The sequence below is a fragment of the Megalobrama amblycephala genome, linkage group LG16 (assembly GCF_018812025.1).
Source record: "Megalobrama amblycephala isolate DHTTF-2021 linkage group LG16, ASM1881202v1, whole genome shotgun sequence".
NCBI lineage: Eukaryota > Metazoa > Chordata > Actinopteri > Cypriniformes > Xenocyprididae > Megalobrama > Megalobrama amblycephala.
Window position 1 is genome coordinate 14,320,663 of NC_063059.1, and position 19,569 is coordinate 14,340,231.

Here is a 19,569-nt window from a genome sequence, read left to right on the forward strand (position 1 = left end):
CAGCTGTGCCGCTTAATTTTTGTGGAGACATAATAGATTTTTTCATGATTCTTTGATGAATAGAAAGTTCAAAAGAACATCTATTTGAAAAATAAATCTTTAAAATTAAGAGTCTTAACTGCCACTTTTGAACAATTTAATGCATCCGTTAAAAAAATTGGTAACACTATTTTAGTGTCCTTGTTACAAAAGTTACATATATTTACTACAGTAATAACAGTAAATTATGCATAATAACATGCAACTAACAAAACCAAACCCTGATCCTAACTATAACCCTATAGTAAGTACATGTTAAATAGTTTTACTCTGTACTTAAAATGTGAAATTACACAGTAATAAGGACACCGTAAAATAAAGTAACCAAAAAATTGAATGATAGTGTATATATTATATATAAATGCAGAATGGTGTGTTTTTTTTGCTTGTGACACTAACTTGACTTGCTGAAGCCAGAGATGCACTCTTCCAGGAACTCCAGAGTGAGGTGGGGTTCGTTAGCTGCTAGCGTTTTGGAAATGGACACAATAAAAAGGGTGTTGTTGGCTGGGATGCACAAGCCAGACGTTTCCAGGAGTTGGCCCTCAATCTTTAGATTGAAGGTGCAGGTTAAGGCGCAAAGTAGATTGTATGCAGCTGACCTGTTGAAGGAGTTAACAGCAAGTCATTTTCAGAAGCACTAATTTACTGTAACAACATGTTAGTTTCCATATTTGTAGGAATTATTGTGATTTTTAACAGGTTTATGATTCTAACTGTGGGGTGGCAAGATCAAGAATGGCCCCAGTTGAACTGAAGACACAAAGCAGCAGTATTAGCATTTCTAATCAGTTCACCACAACAAAGACAGAAGCCTGCGAATAAAAGTCTCATTGTCACAACAACAACAGCTTGACGCATTGGACGGTTCAGCCAAACTCAAGTTGTTGGGCTGAAAACAGCCTGAGCATGGCCGAAAACTCAAGCTCAGTGTTCCTCACCTCAGACTGGGGTCAGAGCTTCCCAGGTTGAGCAGGGCGATGTTGAGCAAGGTGCCAGGAACATCTTTAGGCCTGATCTTGGTGTGTTGAGGAATTGAGTCCGGCTGGGAAAGCTCCCAGCGTGTCCGGATGTGGATGATGGACTGAACGATGGCTTCGCACTCCTGGTGCATGAACGTAAGAGGAGTGCCCTGGTTTGCAATAGTCAGAGTGAACTGGTTCTCGTCCACCAGGCATATCTCCTCAATCTCTGAAGCGTAGTATATGTCGTTCAGGAAAACGGGCTGTCCTAGGACACGCGTGCGTTCGGCCGAGGTCACTTGTACAGCTGTTGATCCCACCTAGGTAGAATGGGCAATGATATACAGTCAAACCAAAATTTATTCAGACACCTTGAACATTTCACTATAGTTAAATAAATGGTACTAAATATGACAAGATCTCAGAGTTAAACTGTGTCAGAAAATATTTATGTTAATTATGTCAGATAACACTTAAGCAAAACATGGTCAGGTCAAAGTGTCTGAATAATTTTTGGTTCCACATTTTTATTAATTTTACTTGTAGTCCACTGTATGAAGAATTTTTGGGTACAATATGTCAAAGTTTACTTTATTTTGCTATCCTCACTTACATAAATGAACTATAGTGTCCTGCACCTACTAGTAAAAAAAAAAAAAAAAAAAAAAATATATATATATATATATTTTATATATTTATTTTTTTTTTTTTTTTATATATTTATATATTTTTGGTTTGACTATCAGTACCATATCAGTTACCAGCCAATAAATATTACAGATTTTACTTATCGGTATAGGCATTATAGAATATTTAATTGCGCATGCTCATTTCTTCTGTTTTTATAATTAGATTACCTTTGCTGTCATCTAATGCTCACTTAATCTTTAAAAAAAAAAAAAAAAAAAAAAAAAAAAATTAACAGTAGGCAAACCATGATCTTTAACAGATAACCAAATTAAATATCTTTTTTTTTATATATTGTCCATTACAATAATGTGATGCCTACATTTTTGTACAATTTATTTATTTATATTTACATTTTTATTGTTTATTTTATTGTAATTTATTTAGACAAAACTAGAGAACTTCAATATTGGTCATCTATCAGTTATCGGCCATAACATGAAAATCACTTTCAGATTTAATACTGGTGCATCCCTTAATGTCCAGCAGTAGAGTTAAAGTGATAGTTCACCCAAAAATGAAAATTCTGTCATCATTTACTCACCCTCAAGTTGTTCCAAAACTGTATGAATTTCTTTGTTCTGCTGAACACAAAGGAAGATATTTGGAAGAATGCTTGTAACCTAGCAGATTTCGCCACCCATTGACTACCAGAGTATATATATTTTTTTCCTACTATGATAGTCAATGGGGGGTGAGATCTGCTTGGTTACAAGCATTCTTCCAAATATCTTCCTTTCAGCAGAACAAAGAAATGAAAAGAAAAGAATTTAGAACAACTTGAGGGTGAGTAAATGATGACAGAATTTTCATTTTTGGGTGAACTGTCCCTTTAAGGAACACAAACTGAATAATGTAGCATATATTTGTACCTAAACAAACTCAAAATAACATCCGGGTTAAGTTTTACAAATTTTTACCTTGATCGAAACTTTTGTGTCCTTATGCGCTAGTTTCAGGGCATTATGAAACACTTTGAGGTCCTCTTCCAATGCCAAGGTAGCAGCGGGCAGCTTCTGCTGTTCGGGTTCGATGTGTTCAGCTAGACGTGCAGGCGAATCGATAAACAGCAGTTTCTTGCTCCCTTTGAGACCGGTCAGTAGTCGCTCGTGGTATTTGGTGTACTCTCGCACCCAGGTGTTGCAGTTGTAGATGTACACGGCAGCCACATTCTCATAGGCAAAGTTTGGAAAGACCACAAACCACTTGGATAAGAAGTCTGTCTTGAAGCGGTTACTGGGGCCCACATGGGTGAGGTCTACTACGATCTCATAGTGCTTGGCGTAGTAGGGTTTGAGGGTCAGCAGGACGTGGTAGATCAAAAGGTCACCATTGATTTGTCCAGTTTTGAACCTAAGAGAAATAACAATTACAGTTCCGATTAGTCTTTTTGGTTCTAAAGCGAATGGGCTGCACATCTTTGAGAAGTGGAAATAATGTCCAAAAGCACACAAAAAAAACTATAATTGAGGAGCAATAATTTAATTTTCAAGGCTATATGCCAAAAACAATACACTAACTTTTACTTCAAGCATTAAAAACATTTCAAACATGAGCTGTCTGTTCAATTTCCCTTAAATGACAAACATCAGACAGCTTACACAAGAATGGAAACCTGCAATTCAAATATAACCATGTTTTCTATTGTTATAACCACAGGTCAAGAGCATCTCAACTGAACAAAACCTAAATAACACCAAGCGTGGGACAGGAAGTGATTGTGTTCTGCACTGTGATATATCAAGCCTCATTACTTCAGGTCGTTGTTCTTCATCTTCCTGCGCTCCGGATAAGTCAGTAAGAAAGCTTCTATATCCACTTTAGTAAGTACTACACCAATTATCTCTAAAGCTAATGTGTAATTGAGTTTGGAAAACAGAACGGAGGAAAACAAGCTACTCATTAGCCTTTGTTAATCTTTTTATAATACTGTTTAAGTGGCTAAACAGTCCTAAATAAAAGGTATTGTAACAAAATATTTGGAACATTTAAAATCCATATACAAATTACAGTGATGTGTTTTAAATTATGTACACTACCATTCAAAAAATTAGGGTCAGTATTTTGAATGTTTTTGAAAGAAGTCTCTTATGCCCACCAAGGCTGCATTTATTTGATCAAAAACACAGTAAAAACATTATTACAATTTAAAATGTTTTTTTAAATGTTATTTTGTCCTGAATTTTTCCTAATATGTTTTTTTTTTTAGAAAAAGATTTTTTAACAATATAAAATGTCTTTACTGTCACTTATTATTTTAAAGTGTTCTTGCTAAATAAAAGTACACCTTGCATCGTGCCTGTGAAAAGTACTGTACTGAAAAGTTAAAATCCACAGAATATTCAAAAGAACATGTCCTACTGAATAATGGTACTTTTTTTGTTACATAGATCTCAAAATACAGTGACAATGCAGACCACAGAACATCTCATGTACACCACCACTACCCAAGAGCAAGAAGACCTCAACGTTTCATTTGCGACGCCGACTTTGCCTGTAACTGGTGCCTCCGAGATCAGCTGCTTTATTGACGCCCAGTTAGCATTTATAGCGACTGCCACTGCTGGCGGCGTCATCCTGATCCTTCTAACCTCCACCATAGTGTTGGCATGTACCGTCTCCAGGCTGAAACGTCGTCACCGGACCCCTCGTCCATCCCGTAGCAACGCGGATCTGGTGAGTGGAACAGGCTATTGGGGTACCGAGAGAAGAGAGGGAGGAATTGTGGGCCCGTGCGAAACCAGCGTTCTACTGGAGGACGTAAAGACCGATGGTGAGGAAGAAGAGGTCCAAGATGGTGCGGCAGGGCCAAGCCAGTATATCAACACTTCTAACGCAGCCACCGACTCGGAGAATGTCCCGACAACCATGCAGAGCTCAACCTCTAGGGATTCATGCATAGATCCCATAAGTTTGGAAAACATGCCTCTGATGGTGTAGAGTATAAGAGTTTTTTTGTTTTTTTAATGCTGGGCAAAATTGACATTTTATTTCTCTTTTTTAAATAAATGGCTTCAACAGTTCAACTACTGCAATAAAAAAATTAAGCTAACAAAAGCGCAGTTACAAGTGGTCTTACAGAATTTGAGAATTGTTTAACTAACTACAATTATCTGCTTATCCTGTTAAAAAGGAAATTTCTTGTAATATTTGATGAATTTGATGGGTCAGTAAATAGAAATCTTTGACCTTTTCACAGATGAGGTCAAAGCAGTTTTCAATCAGCTCTGGAGATCTGTTTAGTGAAGATGACAAGGACAATAAGTAAATTAAATATTGGTGTATTATATATTGTGAAACTGTTATTTAACCTCAGCTTTGTGTCACACTTTTTTAAAATATGACCAGCAGCAGCAGCATCTACTCAGATACCGATGAGCACATTCGCTGTAAAAACCCAAATAGGTAACCCTATACACAACTGTGTATAACAGAACAGGACAAGTGTAGGGTGTCATTTCTATGCCATTGCAGTCACCAAACTGAAGTGCAAAAATAATTACTTTTTGAAACATTTATCTGCCATTGGTCAGTCAAACAGTTTGGATCTATCAACCTATGAATGGCTCACTTAGTTATAGATGACTACCTGTAAAGCAGGGACTGCAGAAGTCACGCACTTCAGCTTTAAAATAAGCAAAGCAATGCCATTCAACTTTCCAGATCCTATAATAATGAGCATTCCTTAAGTTTGTGTTATCTCAGAACTGTGACATCAATAAAAAAGAAAATAAAATTCAACGCTAATGATAAAATTCTTGTTAAGTTTCTTATTTACAATATGAGTTTGAAATTTTCTGAAGTGTTGCTTGCAGTGCAAACTCACTGCAAAGATGCTACATGTTATTGGTGGTTGAAAGGTGGGTGTTCAGTAAAAGAAACTTTCCAAGATTACAAAAAAAAGACACAAGATCATTTCCCTTTATACGACTTTGCTCTACGTTCTTACTCATAATATATATATATATATATATATATATATATATATATATATATATATATATATATATATATATATGGTTTGTGAAGATAATAGCTCTTCCTTTTACAAAATGATCAGCAATGCTCCAAAACAAACGTCAAAAAAGCCTAATATCCTGAGACGAGAGTTTAAGTAGAAAAACGTGCTACGGTTTCACACACTCTGTTACCACAGATTCTTTCCTCAGGAAAAAAAAACTCTGCTATTAGCAGAAACAAATGCAGCCATTTCACAGCTTCATTTCCTGTCAAGTGAAGTGACAGTTCCGTATTCATCAGAATATACTTCAGTCTTTAACTAATGCTTCAGAGGATGCCTGGGTAAGATTACATTCTGCTGTTTTGTCTAGCATAAGCCAATAATTATATTAATTGACATTGCACAACAAAAACTTTAATTTGTTTTTTGTTTTTTTTTTACATTTAAAGTAACTACACGATACTACAAAATATTAAGTAGAAAACTAGTTCTCCAGTCTTGACTTCTAACTAAATTCATTGTCAGCCACCAAGTACTCACTTTATATTAAAAAGATAAATATAAAAGTTTTAATCTGAACATATTGCTTGTGGCATTTCAGAATTTAGGAGATAAAATGGTCTGTTGAGTCTTATGTGCAAAAATGTCTCTTTTTGGCAAGGTTCTCAAAGGACACTATGAGGACTACTTTTTGCAAACTTGTCTTCCTCTTCTCTCTACCATGGAGCCTAAACGGCCATTTAACAACCAGCCATAAGAATACCGATGTAACAAACACAGCAGACGATGCAACAGGGCAGATAAACTACACTACTGATTCTGGTACAAACAACGTGGTTTCACTTTCAAGAAGTGCTCAGACGCAGCAAGGCATCGGGCTGAGGACACGTGAAGACGATACATCAAATAAGAGTAAGAGCAGGAACATACGTGACAGCGAAAACAACTTGACTACTACGGCAGCACAATCTGAAGGGCAAATAATACAGGAAGAGGTAACGACTCCACAAAAGGAACTGCAAAAACCGACAGAAGGCTCCCGCAGACCGCATACATCTCTTTTGCAAATAGAGAATGCTACAGAATTTAATGTCTCGGACTGAACCACTCAGTGCCACAAGGCCAGATGTTTTGCCAGAAGAAAAGACAAGCAGAGGACCTATGGAGACACACGAAGCCACTCAGGAAACACCTACTTCTGATTCCATTGAACATGGTGTGCAATCAAATGAAACAGTCTTGGAGGGCAACAAGAATAATACAAATGGAGACATTCATACAATCCAGCCCACAATGGAGACTACAGACCAACCAAACCCAATGACTCATGCCCACACTTCCGCAATAACGACGGCAACAGATTTCAAGGAGACTGTAAGCACCAATGGTATGAAAACCACAAAGAGGGGAGTCATCACAGACAAGTGGACAAGCACTCAAGGTCCTGACCTTAAGACTTCATCCATGATTAAGCCAACGAATAAGTTGATGACCACTGAGAAAACCACCAAAAAGCAAATTTACACTCCATCAAATGATACCCAGCAAGCAAACCCAGGTGCTGCTGTGGCGGCTGTGATCGGTACCACTTTTGTCTTGATGTTCATAGCGATCATATTTATCTTGTTGAGGAAGCGCAAAATGCAGAAAAAGCGGCTTGAAAATCCTGAATGGGCCGGACCCTCGCCGTTTCTGGATGGCGACGTTCAACCGAACTTGCCAAATATGGATGAGTCCGAGACCATCACCAGACAAGGCTTTAACCAGGTGTCTATTTCCAGATACCTACCCCAACGGCTCTCCAAACACCTGACGCTCGGGAGGAACACAAGTGAGGAAGTTCTAATGGGGGACATCCTGCAAGGAAGCACATTTAGCAGACAAAATCCAGATGAGGGCCAAGCCCCTAACGGGAAGCCAACAGTTGCTCAAGACTCAACTGAGAAGAAGGAAAATGAAATCCAGGAAGGTCAAGCATCCGTGGATTCTCTGGACACCAAAACATCTGTGTCGGGAAGTGCACAAGAACCTGTAATGGAGGGCAAAGTATCAAAGCAGACTGATGACCTCACTCTCTTTCCATCTTCTGGCACGGATACTACAGTTAAACCTCCACCTTTAGTGTCTATAGATCTTGATTCCCTTTCAGAAGAAGCAGGTCCTTTGCAAACATCAGATGGGGGGATTGTTCCACCTGCTCCACCTCCGCCCTAATCGCACGTAACAATCTTCTCTGCTTCCGCCTCTACAAACCACTCAAACGAGATAACCAACACACTCATATCTGCTTTCTAAATGTCAAAAAATGCAAAGACCTTTTTTTTCTTTTTTTGCAAAGGATTAACAACCTACTGTGCTTGTTCAAGACTCTAAAAAGAAGACTGCTCAACAGGTGCCGTTTTCTTTCCTGCACTGATGTATTGAAACACATATTTCAAGACATAGTGTTATTCTATTATTCATTAGACTTTAGTTATGTCACAATTGCTGACCATGACTTGTATGGTCAGAGCCTGTACATTTTAAATGTGTATATCTGCTAAAGGTTAGTCAAAGGCTAAAGATTAGTCATTTAAGCAGTTTGAAAAGCAATCTACTATACAATAACAAAATGTCTCATTAAAAGTTAAAATCAGCATGGTATGGTGTTTCAAGTCTTGGTCAAGCCTGTACTATTCCTCAGGTAAAATGAGTAATGAGAATGCATGGCTAGCTTGGACAAAAACCACAGCATGTAAAATCTTTGTGCCTACATGTACTGCTTCATGGGTATAAACTAAAGAGTGAATTTAACCACAATGGCCAGTTTTCTAATTAATTACTGCACTGCTAAAGCCACTGGGTGCATGTTTGAGATTCAAATCACGATAAACTCTTAAAAGAACATTAGCTCACTCAACAGGCAGCACCAGCTCACTCAAACCACTCACTCAAAATAAAGAAGTGTTGCAACAACACGATCATGCTTCCTTCTTTCCTTCAGCTGTAAAACAAAAGCGTAAATGTTATTATTTAAAATATTAAAATACCCAACTTTATTAAAACTTTATTGGGTAACACTTTACAATAAGGTTCATTAGTTAAACATTAGTTAATGTATTAACTAGCATGAATTAACCATGAGCAAAACATTTGTTACAGTATTTACTAATCTTCGTTAATGTTAGTTAATGAAAATACAGTGTTCATTGTTTGTTCATGTTAGTTCACAGTGCATTAACTAATGTTAACAAGATTTTAATAATGTATTAGTAAATGTTGAAATTTATATTAATAAATGCTGTAGAAGTGCAGTTCATTATTAGTTCATGTTAACTAATGTTAACTAATGAACCTTATTGTAAAGTGTTACCTTTATTGTAACATTTTTGGAGTTCATCTAACCTCTAATGCCAATTAATTACAGTACAGTCCAAAAGTTTGGAACCACTAAGATTTTTAATGTTTTTAAAAGAAGTTTCGTCTGCTCACCAAGGCTACATTTATTTAATTAAAAATACAGTAAAAACAGTAATATTGTGAAATATTATTACAATTTAAAACAACTGTTTTCTATTTGAATATATTTCACAAAGTAATTTATTCCTGTGATGCAAAGCTGAATTTTCAGCATCATTACTCCAGTCTTCAGTGTCACATGATCCTTCAGAAATCATTCTAATATGCTGATTTGCTGCTCAATAAACATTTATGATTATTTTCAATGTTGAAAACAGTTGTGTACTTTTTTTTTTCAGGATTATTTGATGAATAGAAAGTTCAAAAGAACAGTGTTTATCTGAAATCTAATCTTTTGTAACATTATAAATGTCTTTACTGCCACTTTTGATTGATTTAATGCATCCTTGCTGAATAAAAGTATTCATTTCTTTAATTTCTTTTCAAAAAAATAAAAATAAAAATTCTTACTGACCCCAAACTTTTGAACGGTAGTGTATAATGCTACAGAAGCTTTGTATTTCAGATAAATGCTGTTCTTTTGAACTTTCTATTCATCAAGGAATCCTGAAAAAAAAAGTACACAACTGTTTTCAACATTGAAAATAATCATAAATGTTTCTTGAGCAGCAAATCAGCATATTAGAATGATTTCTGAAGGATCATGTGACACTGAAGACTGGAGTAACGATGCTGAAAATTCAGCTTTGCATCACAGGAATAAATTACTTTGTCAAATATATTTAAATAGTACACAGTTATTTTAAATTGTAATAATATTTCACAATATTACTGTTTTTTAGGTATTTTTAATTAAATAAATGTAGCCTTGGTGAGCAGACGAAACTTCTTTTAAAAACATTAAAAATCTTAGTGGTTCCAAACTTTTGGACTGTACTGTATATGATTAATTAGCATCAGAGAATACAATTGCTTGTTACAATCAATTTCTTTAATTATAAGTAAGTACAAACATTATGTCTGCCTGAAAGAGGCAAACAAAGTTACTTGAATCACACAAATAAAATATAAAGATTAGGACAAGGGATACAACGGAGCCTCACTTGACTGGATATTTATAAAATTAAAGATTCACAAACTCCAGTAGAAAGATGTTGTCCACTGTCAGAATATATTAAAGGGGTGGTTCATTGCGATTTCATTTTTTTAACTTTAGTGTGTAATGTTGCTGCTTGAGCATAAACAACATATGCAAAGTTACAGCGCTAAAAGTTCAATGCAAACTGAGTTATTGTCTTTTAAAGTTATGGCAGTTTAATGCCTACAAAAACAACCGGTTTGGACTACAACAAGCTTCTTCCCGGGTTGGTGACATCATAAACCCTGCAAAACGCCCCCGGGAACACGCAACAAAGTGGGCGAGGCCATGTGGCACAGCATAATGAAAGCGGAAGAGTTGTCTACACTGGACACGAGCGGTGCGATGCGTCAAAAGATAATAGTAATAATCAGTGATACTGTCTACACCATAGACTGTAAAAAACACTGTTTACACTGGATGCAGCATGGAAGACTGCTTCCAGTGAGACATTTGAAGTTTAATGCTGGATTTGCACAAGGCTATTACTGAAAGATGAAGCAGTTCCCACTTTAAAAGCAGAAGCTGCTGTTTATGGGCCCCTAACTAAGTATGTTTTATGGTTTGTACATGTTTTTTAAATGTATAGTTCTGTTGCAATTTTTTGGTTGCATCAAGGACTTAAAGACTAACGTGTTTTAGCTTCACTGGCCAGTGAGCTAAATTCTAGTGCATACTTATTCAACAAACTTCTATGTTCATAGACAAACAGCTGTTCATGCTATCAATTAAATGCTACCTTTACAAAAATGCTACTACTCAGTCATGTATTCAGCTACAGTAAAGCTTTAATCAGGATAAAACCATATATTGAAAGCTAACAAACAGCAGTAACATTTACGTAAGTAACAGCATTTAAACAAACGGAAATAAACCGTGCTTGCAGAGGTTCTGCTTGACCCTTTTCATCATTACTGCTATCTGATTCGGGCTCAATTTGATAATATAGACGCCATTATTTACATTTCCGCTGAAGCACATGTAACAACTAATGGTAAGGGGCGTGGCGTTTCCGGACGCCCCAGCAAATCACAATACACTGGGCCAGCTACCCAATCTGAGCACATTGCGTATTTCAGAGGGAGTAGTAATATAGAATCAGGAAGTCAATCCGGACGTTCAAATGACAGTGGAAACAGCGGTGTAAAATAAAGGTAAAATATATGAAAATACAGCATTTTTTTTAAAAACGAAGCATTAAGACATGTAAAACTGCGCCCCATAAACACAATCAAGCCTAGGAAAAAAAAAACACTGAACCACCCCTTTAAAATGGTGTTCTGTCTGCACCAAGACACAAATGAAGCAATTCAAGAATCCTTAACTGAACACCATGAAAATCACTCCACAACCGGTTCTCGGTTTCCAACGCTAAAAAACTCTGTCTAGGGATAGGCACTACTGAAGTACTCCTATTGAGCAAGGTAGGAAGTTAGTACAAGTAGCATACTGTGTGTCTTCTGCAGAGCGATGAAAACAGGACCTGTGCACCGCCTGCAGCAGAAGTGAGAGAGGAAATGTCACAGCGAAGTCAAATTGGGAAACGGACCACAAGACTATTTTCTCCCTTTTGATTTCTTTTCAAGCAAACTTTCTTCCTACGGTGGGACTTAGTCACACTTCAGTGGTTAAATAATAAATAATAAGATTATTATTATTATATCCAATTTGAAAAGCATACCATAGTATTTTTTGTGAGGGTTATGATACATTTTTAATTTCTTCAGAACAAGTTCTTACTGGTATGATTTACTGCTGCAAGTTTTCATGTTCAATAGCTCAAAACCTGACTCTGCTGCTATGCAGGTGTTCACACATTTGCTATGCTGCTTCGCTCCACAGCTACATTCATACCTCATTGGTGCTCTTAAAAGTTGCACATGCACATTCAAAACACTAGGGGGAAACAGATGGAAGACAAGTGGAGCATCTATCTATCCATCCATCCATCCAACATGAAGATTTGTATTTCAAACACTTGAGTTACAAGAAAGCATTAATACATCAAAACATTAATACATGCTGCCAAACAACTTATGTAAACATCTGTTACAGAGAATATTTTATACAATACAATCAAAACTAACTAACTAACTAAATATATATATATAGTTTAAACTCAGACCTATACTGAAATCATTAGGAATGGAATAAAAAAAAAACACCTCAACTAGAGCACTGGAGCGCATCAATAAAAACAGCTGTCACCTAAATGAGGACATGGCCGTAGAGGGATATTAAACCACATCAGCCTGTCTTCTGCATTTAGCTGCGTCACACAGAATAATTCAGCACTGTATGGCAACGTCGAGCAGGGTTCATTTATCAAAGCATTGGGCTGTGTGAGGAATGGGATTGCTAAACATGGTACATACAGAGACCAAGACATGAGAGTGAGAGAAAAAAAAAAAAAAATCAGGGAGATGATTTGGTGGCGTGTGCAGATCCGGAATATAAAACACTGAAGTCAGCAACCCCCCTCCCCCCCACCTCATCAGCAGCAGTATGGGTCGACTGTGTGCTGCATTTCACCACCTCCTCCTCCCCACCATCCGATGATTCTTCAATCTCCCTCCCTTGGTCCCTCCTTTCTCTCTCTACCTCCTCTCACAGCTAGCCCTGAAACAAGTGCTGTAAGCAGGCAGCCAGCAGCAGCGAAGGCTTTCCAAGGGTGCAAATACACTGCATGGCCATGCCTGGAAGAACGGAAAGGCAGGGAAACGGCTAAGAGAGGCTCTAAACCAAGGTAACTCACGGCTGCCCATGAGGGTGGGTAGAAGAGGGGGAGCGAGAGCAAAAACGGACAGGAGTGCGAGACAGTGAAGAAACGTGGACCCTGCGGTCATAAAAGACTGAGAAAACAAAACACCAAAGCAATCTAAATCACCTTCTACTGCTCTAGAAAAGGGGGAACAGGAAGAGAGGTCAGAACGGACAACAACATGTACACAAAGTAATGGAAAGAATCAGGTAAGCGTTTTATGACATGAAAGACACGAATAAGGAGTGTTTAACACATGCAATTAAGTTCAACATACATGATCGATAGCAAAATGCACAGTGATGCTAGGTCAGAGCGAGTCTGCAGTAGAGGATTGTTTTTCAAAAAAAACAGGGACTTCTATCAGAGTACTTTTTTCCCCATAATTTCTAGCTCTCTTTTTCTTAAGGGTAACATTAAGTCTGTGGCAAACAATCAACTTGAGACTGCTCAAATGGACTTACTAATGGATTTTCTGAGGTAACGCAAATAATTTGGGCTTTAATATCACCACGGTTTTCTGCATCCTGACGTGGCAACCCAGAACATGCAACTTTCTAGAACAGAGCATGACATGACTATGTGCACACATGCAGAGATACTATGCAACGTTGTCCCTAAATGCCCCACAAATGAGGGGGTGGGGGGGGGGGGTTCAGGATGCAGGCACTGCTACCAAGGCTAAATGCTAACATCTCACTGCTGCAGCATGGCAGGGTAGCTCCTGGCAGAGCCTCAACCTATTAGCACAGAGCCATTTAGAGAGAGAACTGGGCAGCTCTGTGTAGGCTGTAACAGTGAGACCTGTTGTTAATGGACAGAATGCTCAATAAATGAAATTGTCCCTGTGGCATGATGTTCGTGCTTTGTTTATGCGTTATACCGTGTGAATCAGGAGTGTTGGAGTGATTATACAAGGAAAGTGAGACATTAAGGCGTGAGTCGTTGAAAAGTGCTGTTATAATAAGGTGTGATTGGTATGTCTTGCAATAGTTGGGACAAAGTGTGGACATGTCCTCCCACATAGTTCAAATGATTGCTACACACCTCGGCAAATCTGTAAAGGACCAAGCTATAAAACTGTAAAAAAATGTTGAAGACAGAAGGACAAAAAAATAATGTGCACTGAGGTTCTCATTGTTGAAATTTTAAGTTGATTTGGTCTGTAAAGAAGAAGCGATGATAAGGTTCACACAAACATTAGAAGAACATTTACCATATTGTACCCAATGCAAGACATTGTTTTTTTTCCTTATAAATGCATCTGAAAAAAAAAAAAAAAATGGGTTCACCTTATATTCAGGGTCTAAAATTTTACGGCAACACCCGCAACAACAGGTGGCGCAAATACGCATAAAACGAGTGTACCAAGAAATACAGTGTCAAAGTGTAATGTTAGAAGATCACAAGCGCAAAACAGTTTAACGTTTTAAAAAGGCTAACAGTCAAAGAAAAGCTTACCGAGCCGCATGACTGTCATGTTCGTGTGCCTCGCTGACAGGACCAAACTTCCCCAGTATGCGATTTTATACCGTACGATGGCACCCAGATTTCAGATTTTCACTATGCTTTCAAATGCTCCCATGTGTATCTGTCTAAGCACTCAGTGAAGAGCGTCAACTATGTCTATGTTTTTGAAGCGTTGATCATTGTAGCCAATCGCAGACATATATGTTGAGCGCGTGAACACAATGGCCAATCAGAGGCGTATGTTGAGCGCGTGAACATAATGACCCGAGACATATATGTTGAGCACATGAATACAATGGCCAATCAGGGGTGTTTAAGAATCCGTTCAACAGTGCTCAAAATGCTAAAGGGAAATGCTGGTATTGTCACATTTTTAAAATTTCAGTAATGACTTGGTACCAAAGTCGGTACTTTTGACAACACTAATCTGTGTTTAAAAGTTGTTGTTTTTTATGTGATCATTGGTACATTTTACCAGTATTTACCATACTTTCAATACAAAAATGAAATATGAAAAAAATACGAAATATGAAAATTATTTTCAAATAAAACATTTTCTTTATAAAATTCAAGATTTGGTCTTCAAAAAGCATTTTTCCAAAAGGTGCATCTTGAAAAAGGGGAGGTCATCTTATAATCAAGGTTGTCTTATATTCGGAACAATACGGCAGTAAGGTACCCTGCAACATGGAACATGCTAAATCATATCCTACTGGGATACCCGGGACTCGACCTTTCCTCTAATTTCTAAAATAAAGCTTTGGTGTATCTAGTTAACTTGGATACTAATAAATTAACCTTGCAAAACCCAAAGAACAAAGTTTGTGACAAGTTTCTCTTTGTCTTTTTACAGGACAGCCCACATCAACTCTGCCTCCATGCCGGCTAACCTGTTGCTCCTCCTCCTGTTTGGGGTGCGTGTGCTGGCCATTTGCCCACCAATGTGCACCTGTAGCAGAGGCCATAGAGTGGTGGACTGCTCTGCCAGAGGATTGGGTATACTTCCTGACAGCCTGCAACACAACATTCATTTCCTCAACTTGTCTCATAACCGGCTCCAAGATCTTGATGGGCTTCTCAATCATTTTGACCACTTAAGAACTTTAGACATCTCCTATAACCATCTGCACCACCTTCCTGTAGGTCTGCCGAGAGCTCTTTGGGATATACGTGCCTCTGGAAACTACATCCGTCAATTGGAAAAGAATGATACGGCCTACCACTGGAACCTTCAGAATCTAGACTTGTCACACAACTTGCTGGAGCGTGTGGTCTTAATTAACAATACGCTGTCCAATCTCCAAGCTCTCAATCTAAGTCACAACAAATTCTGGACTGTCCCGACAAACATGCCCTACAATTTGGAGATTGTAGACCTTTCTCACAACTACTTGTTGCAGATCCTACCTGGCTCACTGGATCGCCTTCCCAGACTGTCGAGATTCTACCTGCATGCTAATCGTTTTACCTCATTAAGTGAAGGTGTCTTTAATCGACTAGATGGACTGCAGCTCCTCACACTTGGAGACAACCCATGGGCTTGTGAGGATGAAGAAAATATAAACCATTTGCTGACTTGGATGCAACAAACCCCTGCGAAAGTCTTGGGCTGCCCCTGCTACACCAGGCCCACATGTGGAGAGGTACACATGGCTACCAGGAGAACCTGGAACTCAGCGGCATTTACAGAGCCGCCACTGGGTGCTGACGCCCGTCATCCTATCCACCGAGCTCCAATGCAGGCAGTTACTTCTGGATCCCTGTCCAAGTCAGCCCAGTTGAACGTAGCTCACAATCCAAGCCCTGTTAATACCTCTGGGGCGGGTGTGCAAGTACTAATCATGGGTGGAGGATTTCTCACGTCAACTCCACATAGCCTGTCCACACAGTCAAGCACAACAATTCGAACACGTAGCACCAAGAAGGTCCTTCCAGGCAGAGCTCGCAGCACAAGCCATCAAGTCCACATATGCAGCTTTGAAACCACCATTTTGAGCCTTTTATGTACAGTTTTCATCCCAAGTGCTTTGTGATTCTGCATAATCTCTTGAACTAGACCGGCTGACTTGAGTTTAGAAAACAAAAAAATCCACAAAGAATGCAAACGAGAGACTCACTTCTTAGGTTTTCATTTTCACATTGTTCTGGCTACTTTTAAGCATTCTTCAACGTATGCAATCTCCGCCTGCTTCCAATAAACTTTCAACCTTCTTCATAATGTGACTGGGTACTGTATGGCCACACATAACATCTAGACGCATATACAAGTACACTACAAGTAGCAGTTTCTTGATATGGAAAATGGATTGCTCTTTCCAGTGTTATGCTTAAGCATTGACAGAGATTTGTGCATTTCATTGTTTATATTATGTATCAAACTAAAACACTGTGTAAAGTGTAAAGCTGATGTGTTCTATGAGTACAGACATGCTGCCTTTAACTGTTGAAATAAAAATAAAATCGGAAAACCCATAGCATTTTACTGCATTTACATAAAGTCAACAGGCCATGCAGCAGGACTGGAAATGACAAATGCTTAAACACACAGCAATGCAATGCACAGTTGACAGTACATGTCAAAAAAAGGTTTAAACTTAATGGAACTTATATACAGGGGTGAACATAAGTGGTGCACAGGTGCATATGTGCAAAATAAAAAATGCGCTGGGCGAGTAGGTTCAGACCACTCATTTTTGCACCGACATGGTTGACAGCTGTTAATGCACAATCACCGTTTTAAATCGGCTAATTGTAATACTGTATATGATTTTCATTTGAACTGAATGCATAATATAAATCTGCTGGTTTCAGAGCAAACCGCAAAATTGACGTGCTTCACTCAGCAGTGCTAAAACTGGTAGTGCATACTTCCTGGCAACCCGCCAAAATAAAAGCTTGATGATTTTAGGTTTAAAAATGTTTAAAAAAAATGTATATAAAAAAAGCAAAAAAAAAAAAAAAAAAAAAATAATATATATATATATATATATATATATATATATATATATATATATATATATATATATATATATATATATATATATATATATATATATTTTTTTTTTTTTTTTTTTTTTTTTTATAAAATTAACTTTTTATTTAATACTGTTTTTTTCACACTTTGTTATTTTGTTTATTATTTTATTAAAAAACTAAAAGTGCAATTATGCTTCAATTAATATTTTTATTTTTATAGTTATATTAATGGGTCACACGTGTAGTGTGAGCACCAAACTGAATCTCCAGGTGCTCTCATGAGAACCAGACTGAAAAACTTATGTGCATATATATACATTTTATATATAATTATATATATACATTTTATATATATATATGATCTGTGAAAACCCATGTGATCTGCTAAACCCCATCACATGGTGAAATTTTATCTATCACAGATTTCAATACCATACGAAAGCTGGATTCGAGCCCTTTCCAAATCTGATTTTCAGGAACGGAATTGAGAAAAACAGGTTTAAATAATAAATGGAGGAAATCCATGGAGAAATCCTCACACTTTGGTGCTCAGGCCCTAATAACTGTCACCCCCTTTTTTTGCATAGACATGAAAATACACTATCCAAACATAAATGGTTGTAATTCAAGAATGCTTTGGAATATAGACCTAAGGTTGGTCTTGTTTTAAAGATGACACTTGTCAGATTATTGTAGAAGTGAAATAAATTAGGAAAATGAAATAAAAAAAGTTATAGAAGTTTAAGTTTATGAAAATGTAAAAATATAATTGTTTATATTTTATAATAATATATTACAAACATGTTTTACTCTTGAACTGCAAGAAAATCAAAGCCAAAAATGTCAACATTCCAAATTTTAGGTTGAAATATTTAAAAAATGAGCTTTCAGTAAGATTTTGTTTGGGCGCAGTACCAAACTTTTTCACTAGATGACACCCAAGCTCCATTACTGACCATTTATGGGAGCCTCCATTTATTTGAGTGATCGGAACCATATATTTCCATATTTTCATTTTCAGTATTTGATTTGAATTCAACCTCTAATAAACACATAATTAGAACATGTGTGTTCCATTATAGCTCAGTTGTTCTCTTGTGCTCTGCCTTCTCACGTTAATGTCGGAAAAAAAATCTTTGCCGTAGTTTATACAGGACTGGTGGGAAATTTGTATTAATACACCTTCATTCTACATGTTATGTGGTTTATTTTAATAGGTGAACTGTTTTTGTAGGGTTAAGAGAGGGAAAGCTATGGGCGTTTCTTAAACCGTAACGTTCTGCTCTTAACAGGTGAATTTTGCCAAGATATTTTCAGATGATAGACAAGATGTTATAGAATGATAATTTAATGAGAACCCAATTGACAAAAAAATTACATTCAACCCACATTTTTTTTGACTGAAAACGTTCCATCACGACATCCGACGGGTTTTCCCAGATCGCATCACATTATATATATATATATATATATATATATATATATATATATATATATATATATATATATATATATATATATACATATATACATATACATATATACACACACAGTGGGTACGGAAAGTATTCAGACCCCCTTAAATTTTTCACTCTTTGTTATATTGCAGCCATTTGCTAAAATCATTTAAGTTCATTTTTTTTCCTCATTAATGTACACACAGCACCCCATATTGACAGAAAAACACAGAATTGTTGAGATTTTTGCAGATTTATTAAAAAAGAAAAACTGAAATATCACATGGTCCTAAGTATTCAGACCCTTTGCTCAGTATTTAGTAGAAGCACCCTTTTGATCTAATACAGCCATGAGTCTTTTTGGGAAAGATGCAACAAGTTTTTCACACCTGGATTTGGGGATCCTCTGCCATTCCTCCTTGCAGATCCTCTCCAGTTCTGTCAGGTTGGATGGTAAACGTTGGTGGACAGCCATTTTTAGGTCTCTCCAGAGATGCTCAATTGGGTTTCAGTCAGGGCTCTGGCTGGGCCATTCAAGAACAGTCACGGAGTTGTTGTGAAGCCACTCCTTCGTTATTTTAGCTGTGTGCTTAGGGTCATTGTCTTGTTGGAAGATAAACCTTCGGCCCAGTCTGAGGTCCTGAGCACTCTGGAGAAGGTTTTCGTCCAGGATATCCCTGTACTTGGCCGCATTCATCTTTCCCTCGATTGCAACCAGT

At 37.4% G+C, this 19,569-nt stretch overlaps 3 protein-coding genes across 6 annotated transcripts in view; 2 read left to right on the forward strand and 1 right to left on the reverse strand.

Annotated features, from left to right (window-relative positions):
• Nucleotides 1-19,569, reverse strand: part of nf1a (neurofibromin 1a) — a 92,516-nt gene that overhangs the window by 29,511 nt on the left and 43,436 nt on the right. For 2 of the 4 annotated variants that reach the window (XM_048159936.1, XM_048159933.1), the window contains exons 36-38: nucleotides 2,609-3,041; nucleotides 981-1,321; nucleotides 439-641 (exon numbers count right to left, since the gene is read on the reverse strand). In XM_048159936.1, coding sequence (XP_048015893.1) covers nucleotides 439-641; nucleotides 981-1,321; nucleotides 2,609-3,041 — 977 coding nt within the window. Of the gene's footprint in view, nucleotides 1-433; nucleotides 642-980; nucleotides 1,322-2,608; nucleotides 3,042-12,289; nucleotides 12,883-19,569 lie in introns of those variants that run through there. The other 2 variants (XM_048159934.1, XM_048159935.1) reach the window with 2 other exon arrangements.
• LOC125248213 (protein EVI2B) lies at nucleotides 5,787-8,606 on the forward strand. Its single transcript, XM_048159941.1, has 2 exons — nucleotides 5,787-5,990; nucleotides 6,311-8,606. Exon 2 carries the CDS (start codon nucleotides 6,724-6,726, stop codon nucleotides 7,861-7,863), a length of 1,140 nt encoding a protein of 379 aa, XP_048015898.1. The 5' UTR covers nucleotides 5,787-5,990; nucleotides 6,311-6,723; the 3' UTR covers nucleotides 7,864-8,606.
• On the forward strand, nucleotides 12,889-17,045 carry omgb (oligodendrocyte myelin glycoprotein b). Its single transcript, XM_048159940.1, has 2 exons — nucleotides 12,889-13,156; nucleotides 15,271-17,045. The coding sequence occupies exons 1-2, from the start codon at nucleotides 13,143-13,145 to the stop codon at nucleotides 16,448-16,450; spliced, it is 1,194 nt and encodes a 397-aa protein (XP_048015897.1). The 5' UTR covers nucleotides 12,889-13,142; the 3' UTR covers nucleotides 16,451-17,045.